Source organism: Calliphora vicina, chromosome 4 (assembly GCF_958450345.1).
Source record: "Calliphora vicina chromosome 4, idCalVici1.1, whole genome shotgun sequence".
Taxonomy (NCBI): Eukaryota; Metazoa; Arthropoda; class Insecta; order Diptera; family Calliphoridae; genus Calliphora; species Calliphora vicina.
In genome coordinates this window covers 53777464-53794566 of record NC_088783.1, presented here as the reverse complement: position 1 = coordinate 53794566, position 17103 = coordinate 53777464, and the positions used below count along the sequence as shown (strand labels likewise).

The 17103-nt window shown below is 32.7% G+C and overlaps 1 protein-coding gene across 3 annotated transcripts in view; it reads left to right on the top strand.

The window, feature by feature from the left end:
- Ubr1 (Ubr1 ubiquitin ligase) overlaps positions 1-15597 on the top strand; it is a 41239-nt gene extending 25642 nt beyond the window's left edge. For 2 of the 3 annotated variants that reach the window (XM_065506958.1, XM_065506959.1), the window contains exons 4-12: positions 1166-1225; positions 1619-1953; positions 2848-4320; positions 7078-7745; positions 7813-7924; positions 7985-8113; positions 8261-8785; positions 11267-12107; positions 14039-15597. In XM_065506958.1, the coding sequence (XP_065363030.1) occupies positions 1166-1225; positions 1619-1953; positions 2848-4320; positions 7078-7745; positions 7813-7924; positions 7985-8113; positions 8261-8785; positions 11267-12107; positions 14039-15243 (5348 nt within the window). In that variant the 3' untranslated portion in view covers positions 15244-15597. The remainder of the gene's footprint in view (positions 1-1165; positions 1226-1618; positions 1954-2847; positions 4321-7077; positions 7746-7812; positions 7925-7984; positions 8114-8260; positions 8786-11266; positions 12108-14038) is intronic. The other variant, XM_065506960.1, reaches the window with a different exon arrangement.
- Positions 15598-17103: the final 1506 nt, after the last annotated feature.

Here is a 17103-nt window from a genome sequence, read left to right as displayed (position 1 = left end):
ATGTTTTTCAGGGCAAGGTATGAGCCCAATTCATATTATAAAAGATACCATGGACAGGCATAGGATACAGAACCATATTAAACAATGTTATGTATCCATACGCTGAGGAAAATATGCCCCTAGTTTGGAGATTCCAACACGACAACGACCCGAAACACACCTCTAGGGTTGTAACCGAGAGGTTACAATCCAACGAGGTACGTGTTTTGAAGTGGCCAGCCCAATCGCCAGATCTCAATCCCATAGAAAATCTATGGGAAATTGTATATCGTAAAATAAGGACCCAAAATTACACCAGAAAGGAAGATTTATCGGAGGCGGTTATATGGGAATGGCAAAATATTTCAAAGGAGAACATTGACTCTTTAATTGGTTCAATGCATCGTCGAAGTGTAGCAGTTATAAAAAATAAGGGATACCCAACAAAATATTGAGTTATTGCAAAGTTTAGACCATATTTGTTAAAATAATACCTAAGTTTCCATTGTTTTGTCAATGCTGTAATAAAGAAATCTTTTAATTTTGTTTTCTCATTTTTAGAATTTAATTAATTATGTCCTTTGTTTTTTGTTAAATTAAGTTAATAAAAGTATACAAATAAAATACTACAAAAATTTTAAAATTTTTTAATAAATTATTTCAGATTTTAGGCCACTAATGAAATATTTGGAAATGTTTCCATTGTTTTGTCAACCACTTTATAAAATTCGGCACAGCCGAATATAGCTCTCTTACTTGTTGTAATATAAGTGTGTGTATTAAAAGATAGTGACTATTTAAAATTTTCTGTAAATTTGAATAAATAAGAGTTGCTAGAATTTTAAAACTACTCGGCACTTTTATTTGTAATTAAAAGAATACGGTTTATTTAAAGGAAATGAACTTCCATTTTTAAAAGGTAAAAACGGCTCCTCAATTGTTACGATAAATTGCAAACACTATTTTAAGCTCATAAACAATATTTACTCGTGTTCTGTTCATAAGAACTGACAAACGCATAAAATTATCATATTAAAAATATAAAATTTTTATGGAAAAAATACTTTAATTGTATTTTACGTGTATGTACTTACATTTATATATTTTTTCAATTAAATTTTGAATAAGATTTATACATATTTTTTTAATACACATTATCAACGAATACGTTTTCTTAATCTTTAAGGGCAAGATGTTCTATCAGAATTTAAAAATTTGAAAAATAAACGAGGATATGATGGTTCTTGTAAGTTTTTTTTTTGTATTTGGTATGGAAAATTATTTTATTTCTATTTATTTTATTTTTATTGAATTGGCTTTTAATTTTTCTATTTATTTTTTTTTGTTCTCGTTTACAACAAAATTAAATCATTTAAATAACCAATCTGTAAGTAATAGCGCTTTAGCAGCCGCAAAATATCTCTTAATATTAATTGTTAATTAACAATCAACTTTTAATAAGAAATTCAAAAAAATATTAACAATTTTAGTGAACAATAAACATAAATCTACCATGTTCTACGTTGTAATTTTTTTAGCTACATATTTATTTATTTCTATTTGTTGATGAATTATGTACAATTAAATTGTTTTCCCTATAATTTATTGTTTTAATTTTCTCTACTTTGTGCACTTGCAGTAAAATGTATGTTTAAAGAGGCTGGTGCTAAAGAAGGCATTATCGATGTTCTTCTGGAATTCATATTGGGCGATAATCCCAAATCTGTGTTGGATAAATTACACTCAGAAGGCGCCACATCGGCTGTATGTGGCAAAGTGTTTAAGATCGGTGAACCCACCTACAGTTGTCGTGAGTGTGGCATGGATCCCACCTGTGTGTTGTGTGTGAATTGTTTTAAACAATCTGCGCATCGTTATCATAAATACAAAATGTCCACATCGGGCGGCGGTGGCTGTTGTGATTGTGGCGACGAAGAGGCATGGAAGAAGGATCAATATTGTGAGGAACACTTGGTGAGTAAGAAGGGCATTGATTAATTTTTAAATCAATATTCTCTAGTTAAAATTCTCTCTGAAATTAGATTATTTTCTACACCGAAAATTGTTTCAGGGAGACACTGACAGAGTTTTTCAATACCGAAAAATGTCTCAGAAATACTCTGAGAGTGTTGTTCTTTATAGAAAAAGTCTCATAGAGTCTCAGAGAATGTGTTTATATACAGGAAATTTGTCAGAGAGATGTGAGAGTTTTTCTATATAGAAAATTACTCAGCTTCCGAGAGAGTTTTTCCATACAGAAAGAGACTGAGTGTTTTTCTAAATAGAAAATGTGTCAGAAAGTCTCTGAGAGAGTTTTCTATACTGAAAACGACTCAGGGAGTGTCTAAATAGAATCTGAGAGATTTTTGATTTACAGAATATGTCTAAGAGAGTTTTTCTAGACAGAAAATGTTTCAGAGAGTCTCTGAGAGAGTTTCTACGCAGAAAATGTCTCAGAAAGTCATTGAGAGAATTTTTCTATACAGAAAATATCTCAGAGAGTATCTGAGAGATTTTTTCTATACAGAAAATGAGTCAGAGAGTCTCTGAGAGAGTTTTTCTAGACAGAAAATGTTTCACAGAGTCTCTGAGAGAGTTTCTATACAGAAAGTAACTCAGAGTCTTTGAGAGAGTTTTTCTATACAGAAAATGTCTAAGGAAGTCTGAAATAGTTTTTCTATACAGAAAAAGTCTCAGAGTCCGAGAGTTTCTCTTTACAGAAAAATGTTTCAGAAAGAATCTTGAGAGATTTTTAATACAAAAACAATTGTTCCCATTGTTTTCCTGTGCATATTCTTCACAATATATTTCTCCTGGACAAATTTGAAAATTTTTTAACTAAAAACAAATGTCTTTTTAATTTCCCAGCGGGGCAAGGAAAACAGTTCGAGCAGTACCATAATTACAGATGCCATTAAAGAACGCTGCGAAATAGCTTTCATAGCCATACTCTCGTTTTGTGTAAATTACTTGGAAATTGAATCTAAAGCTAGTCTCGAATGTTTAGATGGCGATGGTACGGGCGACGACTACTACTGTACCGTACTCTACAATGACGAATCTCATACATTCGATCAGGTCATACAGACATTAACGAAAATCGCCAAAGTCCAACAGAAAGAGGCCACCGAAATTGTGGCCAGCATTGATCGGGAGGGCAGAGCCGTGGTCAAGTGTGATTCGTTTGGTGAGTGTAATAACTTGAAGGAGGCGATTGAAAAACAATCGGTACCACCAAATTTGCAAATGCCAAATAGTAGAGCCAATCAATCGCTACGTGTCTCAGTGCTACACATACGCGCGGTGGCCTGTCAGCAATTTGCTCTGCAGTTGCTGACCTGGTTCCAGGAGTTTTTGGTGCGTCACAGTACATTTCGTCAGATATTTTGCCGCATCATAATGGACAAGAAGGCACCGTATTGCATACGTCATATTTTGGAATATGATGTGGCCTTGTGGAAGACGGCACGTACTTGCTGGCATCGCCTGTTAATATCCGGCATGTTAATGGAGTACGACAATAAAATGGCTTTGGCTCAAGAATTCTCCAAGAACTATGCCACCATTGTACAAGACTTTATAAGTGATGATCACGATCATTCATTTTCCATTGTATCACTAAGTGTTCAGCTGTTTACGGTACCAAGTATCGCTCACTATCTAATAGCACGCGAGGGCATCTTCTTTAAATTGCTGCACACGTTCTATCACAAGTCCATAGAGGATTTTATGCAAAACAAAACACTGCACTTTTCCAAAAGTGTTTCCACCCTGAGTCACTTCAAACGGGCCGCTTATATACTGTACGATTTGCGCTATATACTCAGCTTTAAGCCGGATGCTTGGACCAGCGATCTGCGTGAGGGTTTCATAGAGGGTTGCAAAGGTTTGCTGCGCGTGCTAAATGCTATGCAGGGCATGGAATCGGTGACACGACAAACCGGCCAGCACATGGACTATGAACCCGAATGGGAATGCGCTTTCAATTTGCACATCAAATTGGCCAACACAATTTCCTTGGTCTTGGAATGGTGTGCCACCGACAAGGAGGTGTTGGTGAAACTCTATCAAATGGTGATGCGCAATTTAATGCAAAACGGTTTTATTGTCACACCAGCCAAGGTGGAATCTAAAACGGTGGCCGGTCATATAGCTAAATGTTTGATCTATGATGTATCCTCGAAACCGGTGTCCATACACTTGCCCCTGTCTAGATTCTTTGCGGGTATTTATTTACATTTGGGTCAATATGGTTTAAATTTCGATTTGGTCACCAGTTTGAAGAGGACACCCGAAGAGATAATGGAGCCGATATTGTGCACACAAGTGATGATTGCTCAGGTTAGTTTAAGTTATCAAATAATTTATAGTTATTTTAATATTGTTTCAAAAATTCCGGTTTTTTAAAGGGTATTTTATGTTTTTAAGCAATATCTTATTTAAAAATACTTCTTTAAACTATTTTTATACCCTTCACCTTTGTGAGTAGGGTATATATAAGTTTGTCATTCCGTTTGTAATTTCCACAATATAATTTTTCGACCCTATAAAATATATATATTCTGGATCCTTATAGATAGCGGAGTCATGTCCGTCTGTCTGTTGAAATCAACTTTCTGAAGCCCCCAAATAACTTATATACACGATTCATACATCAATATCTCCGGAAATCTTCCGGGTCGGTTGCTATTTAAAATCGAGAAAATCGGTCCACAAATGGCTGAGATATAAGGATAAAAACCAGGACAACCTCGATTATTAACCTACAGAGGTTTACAAAACAATGGAAACTTTTCCAAATATTTCATTAGTGGCCTAAAATCTGAAAAAAAAATTTTAAAAAATTTTAACATTTTTGTAGTATTTTATTTGTATACTTTTATTAACTTAATTTAACAAACAACAAAGGACATAATTAATTAAATTCAAAAATGAGAAAACAAAATTAAAAGATTTCATTATTACGGCATTGACAAAACAATGGAAACTTAGGTATTATTTTAACAAATATGGTCTAAACTTAGCAATAACTCAATATTTTGTTGGGTATCCCTTATTTTTTATAACTGCTACACATCGACGATGCATTGAACCAATTAAAGAGTCGATGGTCTCCTTTGAAATATTTTGCCATTCCCTTATAACCGCCTCCGATAAATCTTCCTTCCTGGTGTAATTTTGGGTCCTTATTTTACGACCTACAATTTTCCATAAATTTTCTATGGGATTGAGATCTGGCGATTGGGCAGGCCACTTCAAAACACGTACCTCGTTGGATTGTAACCAACCAGTCCAAACTAGTGGCATATTTTCCTCAGCGATGAAATACTTAAACAATCTGTCGTCTCCTTCTAAATATTTTGCTTATTTTCTTATTACAGCGTGTGATAATGCTTCCGTCGTGGTATAATTTTATGTCCGTATTTTCCGATCTACAATTTCCGAGAGATTTTCTATGGGATTGAGATCTGGCGATTGGGCAGGCCACTTCAAAACACGTACCTCGTTGGATTGTAACCACTCGGTTACAACCCTAGAGGTGTGTTTCGGGTCCTGGAATCTCCAAACTAGGGGCATAATTTCCTCAGCGTATGGATACATAACATCGTTTAATATGGTTCTGTATCCTATACCTGTCATGGTATCTTTTATAATATGAATTGGGCCCATACCTTGCCCTGTAAAACATCCCCATACCATAATATTGCCACCGCCAAATTTTACAGTCTTATTTGTGAACTTTGGATCTAATCTTTTTACCTTTGGTCGTCTTACAAATGTTCTCTCATCACTGCCTCTTAAATTGTATTTGGATTCGTCGGAAAAGAGGAGAGTATTCCATTTCTGTATCGACCAGTTTAAATGATCCCTGGCAAATTGTAGACGAGCAGTACGTACGGTTCTTTTTAGAAATGATAGCAACCAAGACCAGCCTCATTTGCCCTACGACTAACTGTTCGGGTACTTATTTCTAATTTTAGGATATTAACAACTTCTCGAGGAGTTATTTTTTGGAATTTCTTGAACTCTCTCGCTATTAAATTATCTTGTCTAGGAGTAGTCTTACGAGGTCTTCCACCTAAATGTTGAGTTTTTACAGAACCGGTCTCACGAAATTTCTTTATAATTTTTGAAAATGCTGATTTATTTATTGAATATTTGTCACAGATACTTTTTTGTTTTAAACCAGCTTTAAAATCGTTAATTATTTTATTTTTTAAGACTTCACAAATCTTAACTTTAGCCATTTTCGTTAACTTTGAAAAAAAGCAATTATGCGAAAAACTTAGAAAATGAAATTGTGAAAAATTACCAGAATTTAAAAATAAAATAACTGTAAACAGGATGCTTTTTACATCGTTCTTTTAAATATTCAGCCCTATTATGAATAAAAAATTCCGCGGGAGATTGTTCCCCGGGAGTTTTTTTCCCATTGAATTTGAAAAGGAAAAATGAGAAAAGGGAAAAAACTCCCAGGGAATTTTTATTCATAATTGGGCTAATTATTTTCGTTTTACACTTCTTTCTTGCAGAAGTTTAAAAGTTTCCATTGTTTTGTCAGTAGCGAAATAGTGAATATTTTTAATTTTGTTCCCTTTTTTCAGAATATAATTAATTATGTTGTTTGTTTTTCGGTTAATTTATATAAATAAAACTATACAAGTAAAATACTAAAAAAAAAAATTATTTTAAAAAAAATATTTTAAATTTTGGGCTACATATGGAATATTTGGAAAAGTTTCCATTGTTTTGTCAACCATTGTATATCTGGATTACTAATATGGATGTCTAATAATAGATATTTTAAAGACTTTTGCAACGACGTATATAAGGCTATAGCAATCGCTAAATATAAAAAAAAAATTAAACAATTTTTTTTAATTTTTTTTCCAAAAAATTAAAAAAACAACTTTGGAAAAAAAAATTTGTTTACCTAAAAATATTGGTGAAGGGTATATAAGATTCGGCACAGCCGAATATAGCTCTTTTTTTATTTTTTTTTTTTTTTACTTAAACCCTTTTTGAACAGTTTCCTATTTAAAAGTACCATTTTAAACAAATTTAACTCATTTGTTCAATTATCCCTTAATTTACCAGGTTCATTCGGGCATGTGGCGCCGCAACGGTTACTCTCTGCTCCATCAGCTATACTTCTATCGCAATGTGCGCTGTCGCACCGAAATGTTGGATCGTGATATTGTGGGCATGCAGATTGGAGCGTCACTTATCGAAAGCAATCAATATTTGATACATCTGCTAAATAAATTCAATCTCATGGAATGGATACAGCCAGAATATGAAGATTCCAATACAGAACTTCCCACAGATGACGATTTCATAAGACGTCTCTCAATGATCGATGAATTCCTTGAACTGTTGATTGTGGTCATAGGTGAACGTTATATGCCCGGTGTGGCTCATGTTTGCGAAGAGGATCGTACCAAGAAGGAAATCTTACAGTTGTTGTGCATAAAACCCTATTCCCATTCGGAGCTCAATAGAGCATTGCCCGATTCAAATAATGATACCGCTTTAGAAGATGTCATTGATACGGTGGCGGTTTTCAAGAAACCCCAAAAGTTAGATGCCAAGGGTGTTTATGAGCTGAAGGAGGAATTGTATGATGACTACAACATGTACTTCTATCACTATACAAAAGAGGATAAATCCAAATCTGAGGAGACACAAAGATTGAGGCGTAAAACCAAGGGCGAATTGGTATGTTGTCCACCACCAAAACTGCCCAAATTAACAGATGCTTTTGTGTAAGTTTGTTGTAATGTAATAAAGATTATTTTGTTAATATTAATTATATATTTTTGTTTATTTTAGAACAATTGCCAATCTGTTGCAATGTGATGTTATGATGCATCTTATGAATACCATTTTGGAAAGAGCTTTAGATCTTAAAACCAAAAGTTTTCAAGAAAATCATTTGCAAAAGGTAAGTTTTTTTTAATTTAAAGGTTCGTTTAAATATTAATTGTATTTGTTTTTATTATAGATTTTACATCTTATTGGCTATGGTTTGCAAGAGGAAGAATCCGAAAACTATCCCTTCTTGTCTTTCTATCAGTGTTCCCAGAAATATAAAATTTTACAAAAACTGGACGAATTATCGCGTAGTGCTAGAGTAAGTTTACAAAGTCACATCATTCTAGATATCTTAAACCAAATTTTAAATATCTGATATTATGTTTCATTTCAATTTAAGCTGAATTAATCTTTTAAATTTAACGAAATTTCACTAAGTATTCTCCCTACATTTATTTTATTAAAGGTTGAAGCTCATCGTGACTTCATTTTGTGGACTATAAAAAAATTCAAAGACCTACAAGCCAAACAACCCGCTGAAAGCTCGGAACGTATGCAAAGCGATGATATGGAACAATTGGGCGCCTCTTCCTCCAACGATGATTCGCAAAATGTCGCCGATACGGCCACCACGGCCGAACAAGAGAAACGCGAAAAAGAAGAACGTTCCCGTTTGGCGGCCGAGAGACGCGCCAAAATTTTGGCACAAATGCAAAAGGCCCAAAATAAATTCATGACCTCAAATGCTGAGATGTTTGCAAATGCCAATGATGTGGCCAGTGATGCCAATGCGGGCTCTGTCATGGAATGGCAAGATGACAATTGTATGGAGGGTGCGGTGGCTTACAATTCGATTGCCTGTTTGGGTGTCGAAAGACGTTTGCAGCAGCCGGAGGAGGAGAAATACAATTGTATATTGTGTTTCGAGGAGGCAACCGTGTGTAAAGATGGTCCCACATTGGTGTATTCGGCTTTTGTGCAGAAATCGAAGGTAAGTGGAGCCAGATATAAGTGTCAGAAAAAGAAAGCTCGAAAGTTCTTGATTAATTCGAAAAAAAAGATGTGTATACCCTTCACTATGAGTGTCAAGGGTATATACAAAGTTTGTCATTCCGTTTATAATTTCTACATTTTTAATTTTCGACCCTATAAAGTATATATACAGTGGTAGACAACAATGGACAACTATGGAAACTTTTCCAAATATTCCATATGCAGCCCAAAATTTAAAATATTTTTTTAAAATAAATTTTTTTTTTTTAGTATTTTACATGTATAAATTAACTGAAAAACAAACAACATAATTAATTATATTCTGAAAAAAGGGAACAAAATTAAAAATATTCACTATTTCGCTACTGACAAAACAATGGAAACTTTTAAACTTCTGCAAGAAAGAAGTGTAAAACGAAAATAATATTTAAAAGAACGATGTAAAAAGCATCCTGTTTACAGTTATTTTATTTTATTTTTAAATTCTGGTAATTTTTCACAATTTCTTTTTCTAAGTTTTTCGCATAAGTGCTTTTTTTCAAAGTTAACGAAAATATCTAAAGTTAAGATTTGTGAAGACTTAAAAAATAAAATAATTAACGATTTTAAAGCTGGTTTAAAACAAAAAAGTATCTGTGACAAATATTCAATAAATAAATCAGCAGTTTCAAAAATTATAATGAAATTTCGTGAGACCGGTTCTGTAAAAACTCAACATTTAGGTGGAAGACCTCGTAAGACTACTCCTAGACAAGATAATTTAATAGCGAGAGAGTTCAAGAAATTCCCAAAAATAACTCCTCGAGAGGTTGTTAATAGCATAAAATTAGAAATAAGTAAACGAACAGTTAGTTGCATGGCAAATAAGGCTAGTCTTGGTTGCTATCGTCCTGTGAAAAAACAACTCATTTCTAAAAAGAAACGTTCTGCTCGTCTACAATTTGCCAGGGATCATTTAAACTGGTCGATACAGAAATGGAATACTGTCCTCTTTTCCGACGAATCCAAATACAATTTAAGAGGCAGTGATGAGAGAACATTTGTAAGACGACCAAAGGGAAAAAGACTAGCTAGATCCAAAGTACACAAATAAGACTGTAAAGTTTGGCGGTGGCAATATTATGGTATGGGGATATTTTTCAGGGCAAGGTATGGGCTTAATTCATATTATAAAAGATACCATGACAGGTATAGGATACAGAACCATATTAAACGATGTTATATATCCATACGCTGAGGAAAATATGCCACTAGTTTGGAGATTCCAACAAAACAACGACCCGAAACACACCTCTAGGGTTGTAACCGAGTGGTTACAATCCAACGAGGTACGTGTTTTGAAGTGGCCTGCCCAATCGCCAGATCTCAATCCCATAGAAAATCTATGGGAAATTGTAGATCGTAAAATAAGGACCCAAAATTACACCAGGAAGGAAGATTTATCGGAGGCGGTTATAAGGGAATGGCAAAATATTTCAAAGGAGACCATTGACTCTTTAATTGGTTCAATGCATCGTCGATGTGTAGCAGTTATAAACAATTTTTTTAAAAAATTATTTCAGATTTTAGGCAACTAATGAAATATTTGGAAAAGTTTCCATTGTTTTGTCAACCACTGTATATGAATCATTATACATAGCGGAGTCTATATAGCCATGTCCGTTTTTCCGTACGTATGTTGAAAACTACTTTCCGAAGCCCCCAAATAACTTACATACATGATTGATACACCAAAATATCCGCTATAGTCCCTCTTAGGTTGGTGTTTAAATTCCGGAAAATCGGCCCACAAATGGCTGACATATATGCAAAAAACCAGGACTACTTCGATTTTTTTACCTCATTTTGATCTATATAATAGACATTTCCAATGACGTACATAACGTCATAGAAATTCGGAATGACAATGGGTCAAATCGGGAAAAAGATTTTATAACCCGAATATTTTTACCGAAAATTTTTGGACCAGAATTTTTTTCACCAAAAAATTTTTTCGTCAAATTTTTCATTTCTCGAAATAAAAATTTTCATCAATTTTTTTTCACCAAAAATTTTTTTCATTTTTTTTCACCAAAATTTTTTAACATTTTTTTTCAATCTTTATCTTATTTTGGTGAAGGGTATATACAATTTGGCACATCCCAATATAGCTCTGTTTCTTTTTTAATAAATTATTTGCCTCACGTTTAGAACATTTAGAAAAATAAATAATTTCTCGAAATAAAAATTTTCATAAATTTTTTTTCACCAAAATTTTTTTAAATTTTTTTTTCACCAAAATTTTTGAAAATTTTTTTTCAATCTTTATCTTATTTTGGTGAAGGGTATATACAATTTTGCACATCCCAATATAGCTCTGTTTCTTTTTTAATAAATTATTTGCCTCACGTTTAGAACATTTAGAAAAATAAATTTTTTCTTTGCAGGAAATCTCTTAACAAATTTCTTTACTTACATTTTTCTTTCATTATTACTACAGGTTCTTAAACCCGAATCGAATTATCCCTATTCCATACACACCAGCAGCTGTGGCCATGTCATGCATGTCAACTGTTGGCAGGAGTACTACAATAATGAGGAGTCAAAAGAGTTGCGTCGTCCCCGACGTCATCCCCTACAAATCTTTCCCTCGTCGCCCAGCACCGAATTTCAGTGTCCCTATTGTCGTTGTCTAAGCAACACCGTACTGCCACTAACAGCACCGCTCTCCAAATACTCTGTACCCAATGTCATACATACAGGCGATGAAATCTATCCCATTGACTTGTGGATCGAAGGTATACGTGCGTTCAGTGATAAACTCAATAATTTGGTGATTAGCGAAGATGCCATCATGTGGAAATTCCATTTGCCCGAATGGTTCGCCACCCTCAAGGAAGCACACATTGTTACCGATCCCAAACAGTTTGCAAAAATGGCTCAACCCATAGCCCGTCCAGAATTGCAATCGAGTTGGGTTAATTTCGTACAACACTACATCAATTCATTGAAACGTAATGATGAAGACGATCTGGTCAATATGTGGCATTCTTGCATCTATACCGTACAATCGTTGGAGGTGTATTTGCGGGCAGTTGGTAAACCTTTGAAGGATGAAATGTCTATACGTCATAAGAGTTGTTTGAGCGGTTTAATACGCGCCTGTTGCCTGTATGTGGCTCATTTGACTCAAACTGATTTTGAGAGTTTGATAAAACCGGTGGCCGAACTGTTGAATGTGGTGTTTAAGCATAATGGGGATTCAGTGTTGGAATGGAATTGTTTTAGTAAAATGGTGTCGACCATAATGATGGTGCCGAATATATTGTTTGCTCGTGAACGTAAGTAGAGATGTTTTTAGTTTTTCTTATTTCTTTATAACATTAACATTATTATTATATATTTTTATTATTTTATTATATTCATTTAATAATATTTCATTATGTGTAATTTTCGTACATATTATTTACTTTATAATCAGTTTTGCTTATTATATTAGTCTAAACATTATTTTGTGTTTTCCTGGAGAGCTATAATTGATTCAGAAAAAACTGGGGCCTGACTTATGCGTAATGTTATCATTACCCTTCTTTCGTAATATTTGGGGACTTTTTATACATTTTAGACATTTTTATAGATTTTGTTAATAAATTTCTTCAGAAAAATCATCTTTAAGATACGGACCTCAATGCCGCTCTAATCTGTTTATAGTGTTACAATTAAAAATCAATTAAATCGATTAAAAGAAAGTCCTAATTACAATGGAAATAATCCTGTTAATTATCGCAGTTGTAAAGTGTAGCAGTTGTAAAGTGTAGCAAGGTCTGCTTGGTATACTTTTTAAGTAAATCAATTCAGAGAAAGTCCTAATTACAATGAAAATCATCCTATACTGAAAAATATACCAGAATAGTTTAAATATTCAAAATTTCTTTAAAAGAAATTTAAACTGTTTTGACAGAAATCTATTAACTCACAAGAAAACTGTATTTTCACGGATAGTTTTTTATAACCTTCAGCATGATTGTTAAGTTTTCGAAATAGCTATGTCCGTCTGTTGAAGCCCCAAATAACTTACAAAACATGATTGATACATCTATATATGTATCGGGTATAGTCCTGGTTGGTTTGCTATTTAAAATAGGAAAAATCGGCCCACAAGTGGCTGAGATATATGCAAGAAACCACCACTACTTCGATTTTTACCTATTTTTCACAGTTTCCAATTTTCCAAAAATATTTTTTTCACGAAAAATTTAAGCAGAAAAGCTCTTAAGTTATGTTTAAATAGTTTTCACAAAAAGCTCTTTTGCAAAAAAAAAAAGCTTTTTTATTCAGATTCCTTTTTTTATTAAAAAAATATTTTTCACAAAAAAGCTTTTTCTTTAAAAAAAGCAAAAATATTTTTTTTTTGTATAAAAAAAATATTTTTTTCACAGTCGAACTGTTACAACAACAAATAGCTATTTTACAATCATTTTTTTTACAAAAAAGCCCTTTTGGAAAAGCTTTTTTTATAAAAAAATAAACCATTTGTTTTCCGTAAAACGCTTTTCTTCACAAAATTTCTATTTTGTTATAAGCTTTTTTCACAAAAAGCTCTTAAAAAATATTATTAACAAAAAGCTCTTTATTAAAAAAATATTTTTTCACAAAAAGTTCTTTGATATAAAATTTTTTTTTTCGTAAAACACATTTTTTCACAAATTTCTATTATTTCAAAAGCTCTTTTTCATAAGAAGCTCGGAAGCACTTTTTTCACAAAAATCTCTTTTACAATTTTTATTAATAAAAAGCTCTTTTTTAAAAAAAATATATTTTCACAAAAAGTTATTTTCATAAAAAAGCTCACAAAAGCTCGAAAGCACAAAAGCTTTTATTTATATAACCTCTTTTTGATAAAACCATGGAAAAACTATTTTCCACAAGAAAGCTAACTTTTAATACAAAAACCTTGTGTCACAAAAAATGTTATGTCTTTTTCATAAAAAAGTATGTTTCACAAAATGATCGGGAAAGATTTACATATTTTTTTTTGGAAACCCCTTCTTCCCAGAAATATCTTTTCACGAAAACCATTACATTAGCTTTATTACTATCGAATATATATTTATTTTATTTGTTTATTATAATTTTGTCCGCTGCACTTTCACTTAACATTCTTAACACCCTCCATCCAACATAACCTTAAAATCAAAGCACGACTAAAAACCCCCTTCAACTAAAGAAAATCTATCATCTTATATTGTTTCCCTTTTATCATCTCAATCAGGCGATACTTCTGTTCTTGCCAATGGCAGTTTAATGGATTTCTATACGTTACAAGTTTTCTTCCTTGCCAATGTTGTTAAAGCTTTAGTATTATTTGAGCTACCCGCTGATGGTCTAATGGATGTCGAAGAGGAGGATTATAGTTCGCTCACCGACAAGGCCCTAGAGAATATCTCTATATTCTTTAACAAATACAATATACAGGCAAGACAAAAACAACAAAAGCAACAAGAACAGCAAAAGCAAGAGAAAAAGGAAAGTAAAACAGAGGAACAACCACAGCAACAGCAACCGCAACAACAGGGAGATGATACAGATGCTGGCATGATGGATGTGACACAGCAACAGGAACAGCAGCAGCAGCAAGCAGATCAAGAGCAACAACAGCAGCCTGATGTTGAATTACTTACCCCCCAAATGGTTTTCTCTATATTAGAACACATTAAAATGGAAATGCGTGAGTTTTTGCGCTGCAGCTGTTTGTTCTTCCACTTTGTTACGGATGTGGAATTTCCCGATTTCCTCTCGACCGCCGACAGTGACACCTACGAGAATATGTGTAAATATTTGGGCTTGAACACCCAGCTGGAATCCTATTTCGATAATGCCTCACCCTTTGCTACCATTTTGGAAATGTTTGCCTCGCATCATGATATTACCAATTTAGATGTGGTGACCACCAAATTGAAACGTACCGGTGATCCCTTGGTTGTAGTGCCCTGTAATAGGCCCGTGCCCCAACTTGTGTCGCTGCCCGAAGATTACAGCGATCTGATCAATAGTGTTTCCGATTTCAGTTGTCCCAACAATGAGAGAGAAGAAATGAAGACCCCTACCATGTGTCTAATGTGCGGTGATATCTTGTGTGCTCAATCGTATTGCTGTCAGCCCGATTTGGATGGTCGCAATGTGGGAGCCTGCACATATCATGCCTTCTTTTGTGGTGCAGAAATTGCTCCCTTCCTGCGTATACGTGACTGTCAGATTGTCTATTTGGGCAAGAACAAGGGTTGCTTTGTTCATCCACCCTATTTGGATGAGTATGGCGAAACCGATCAGGGTCTAAGACGTGGCAATCCGTTGAGATTGTGTCCCGCCCGCTACAGTAAAATACACTTGAATTGGTTGGGTCATGGTCTGCACGAAGAAATTGCTCGCCTCAACGAACATACGTCAGCCATAACAACACAGTGGCATCATATGTAGTTGTTGACAGCTGTAAGAAAGCGCCCAGCCCACAACATCATCGTAAATGGAAAATACATTAAAATTAATAATAATCTTTGTCGCACTATGCTGATAAATTAGTTAATAAATGCAAAAAACAAACAAGATTATTACAAGCGTAAAATAAATTTAAACAAAAAAAAAAACAGCAGTTAATGTGATTTAAACTAAACAATATAAGAAAGAAGAATTAAAACAAAAGAAAAACACAACTTATGTTATTTAAACTAATTAAATTACTAATTAAAAGTAAAAGAAACAAACTTACAACTCCTACTACTACTACTTACTACTAATAAAACTTAAATAATCTTGAAAGAGCAAATCTGAAAATGAACGTAAATTCCCTCCTTTTCAAAAAATAAAAACCAAGAAACGATTTCAAACAAACAAATTTCCCTGGAATTCTTTACTTAATTAACTAAACAATCCAATATATTTCAAGCATATAAACGTAAAAATTATATATGTAACAACACATAAAAGTAAGAGTAGCATTTTTAAACAAAATCCCACAATTTACATATTATTAATATCAAAAATGAAATCATGATTTCCTTGAACAAAAAACACGGCCTTTGTTGTTATAATTACTATTCTATATTTAGTTGGTAGTGAGAAGAATGGTTGTAGTTTTCAATATAACTTTTTTCGTTTGCTTCAAATTCTTTTTTTTTCATTTTTTGTTTTCCATATAACCTGTGTCTTTTTTTTCCTCTCTTTTTCTTAAAAAGAGTTTAATTTTATTTTTAATTTGTTTTCCTATGCAGCTACTTTGTTATATTTTTCTTCCCCCTTTAATATTAACTGATTAATTTTATAAATCCTAAATGCAATAAACTAAATTCTTTATATTTTACTATTTTATTTTATTTTTAATGAAATAACCACCCACTTGGCTCTCTATTCTTTTTTAATTTTTTAAATTGTTTCTGCTTAATTTCCTTTACAAATCTCTGGGAAAATTTTAAATTTTCCTTTTAATCCATTGATCTTTTTAATATATCTTCACAATGCTTAATTTCTAGTTCTCTATAATTTATTTAAATTACTTTTTTTGTAATATTATTAATTTTTTTTAATCATTTTTTGTTTATTTAATAAATATTAAATGTAATTTACGAAAGAAAAGAAAAAAAAAACATTATATTCATAAAAATAAAAACTTAAATAAAATGTTTGTTTAAAAATAATAAAAAAAAACCGTATGAGTTATTGAAATATCTTCATTTTCATTACAAAAATCAAGTACTTTATATATACTCGCTACTGTTCTGTAAATTGAGTGATTTAAAAAAAAGATTACAGATTTACAGATCACCAAAATATTTGTATTAGTTTTAAAAACTGAAATGTTAGATTAATTCGATTTACAGAATAGGGGGATTGACTGGAAATACATTCTCTCCCCGGTTCTGTAAATCTAACCCTGGGAACGTTTTCTGTAAATCAAATTCACATGATTTACTTGTTTTACATTAAAACAGGTTTGTCTGCACGATAGCAATACGAGTAAATCATATGGATTCGATTTACAGATTAACAAAATATGCAAATTCGTTTTAAAAACGAAAACATTACTCGGATTTGATTCATAGAAAAGCGGGTATATTTGACAGAATTTTTTTATAAAAAATTTTTTGTATATAAAATTTACATTATCAGCCCAATTATGAATAAAAAATTCCGCGAGAGTTTGTTCCCCGGGAGTTTTTTCTCATTGAAATTGAATAGGAAAAATGAGAAAAGGGAAAAAACTCCCGCGGAATTTTTATTCATAATTGGGCTGTATAACAATAATTTCTATAGAAAATGTTCAGTATAACTGGATTTATCAAT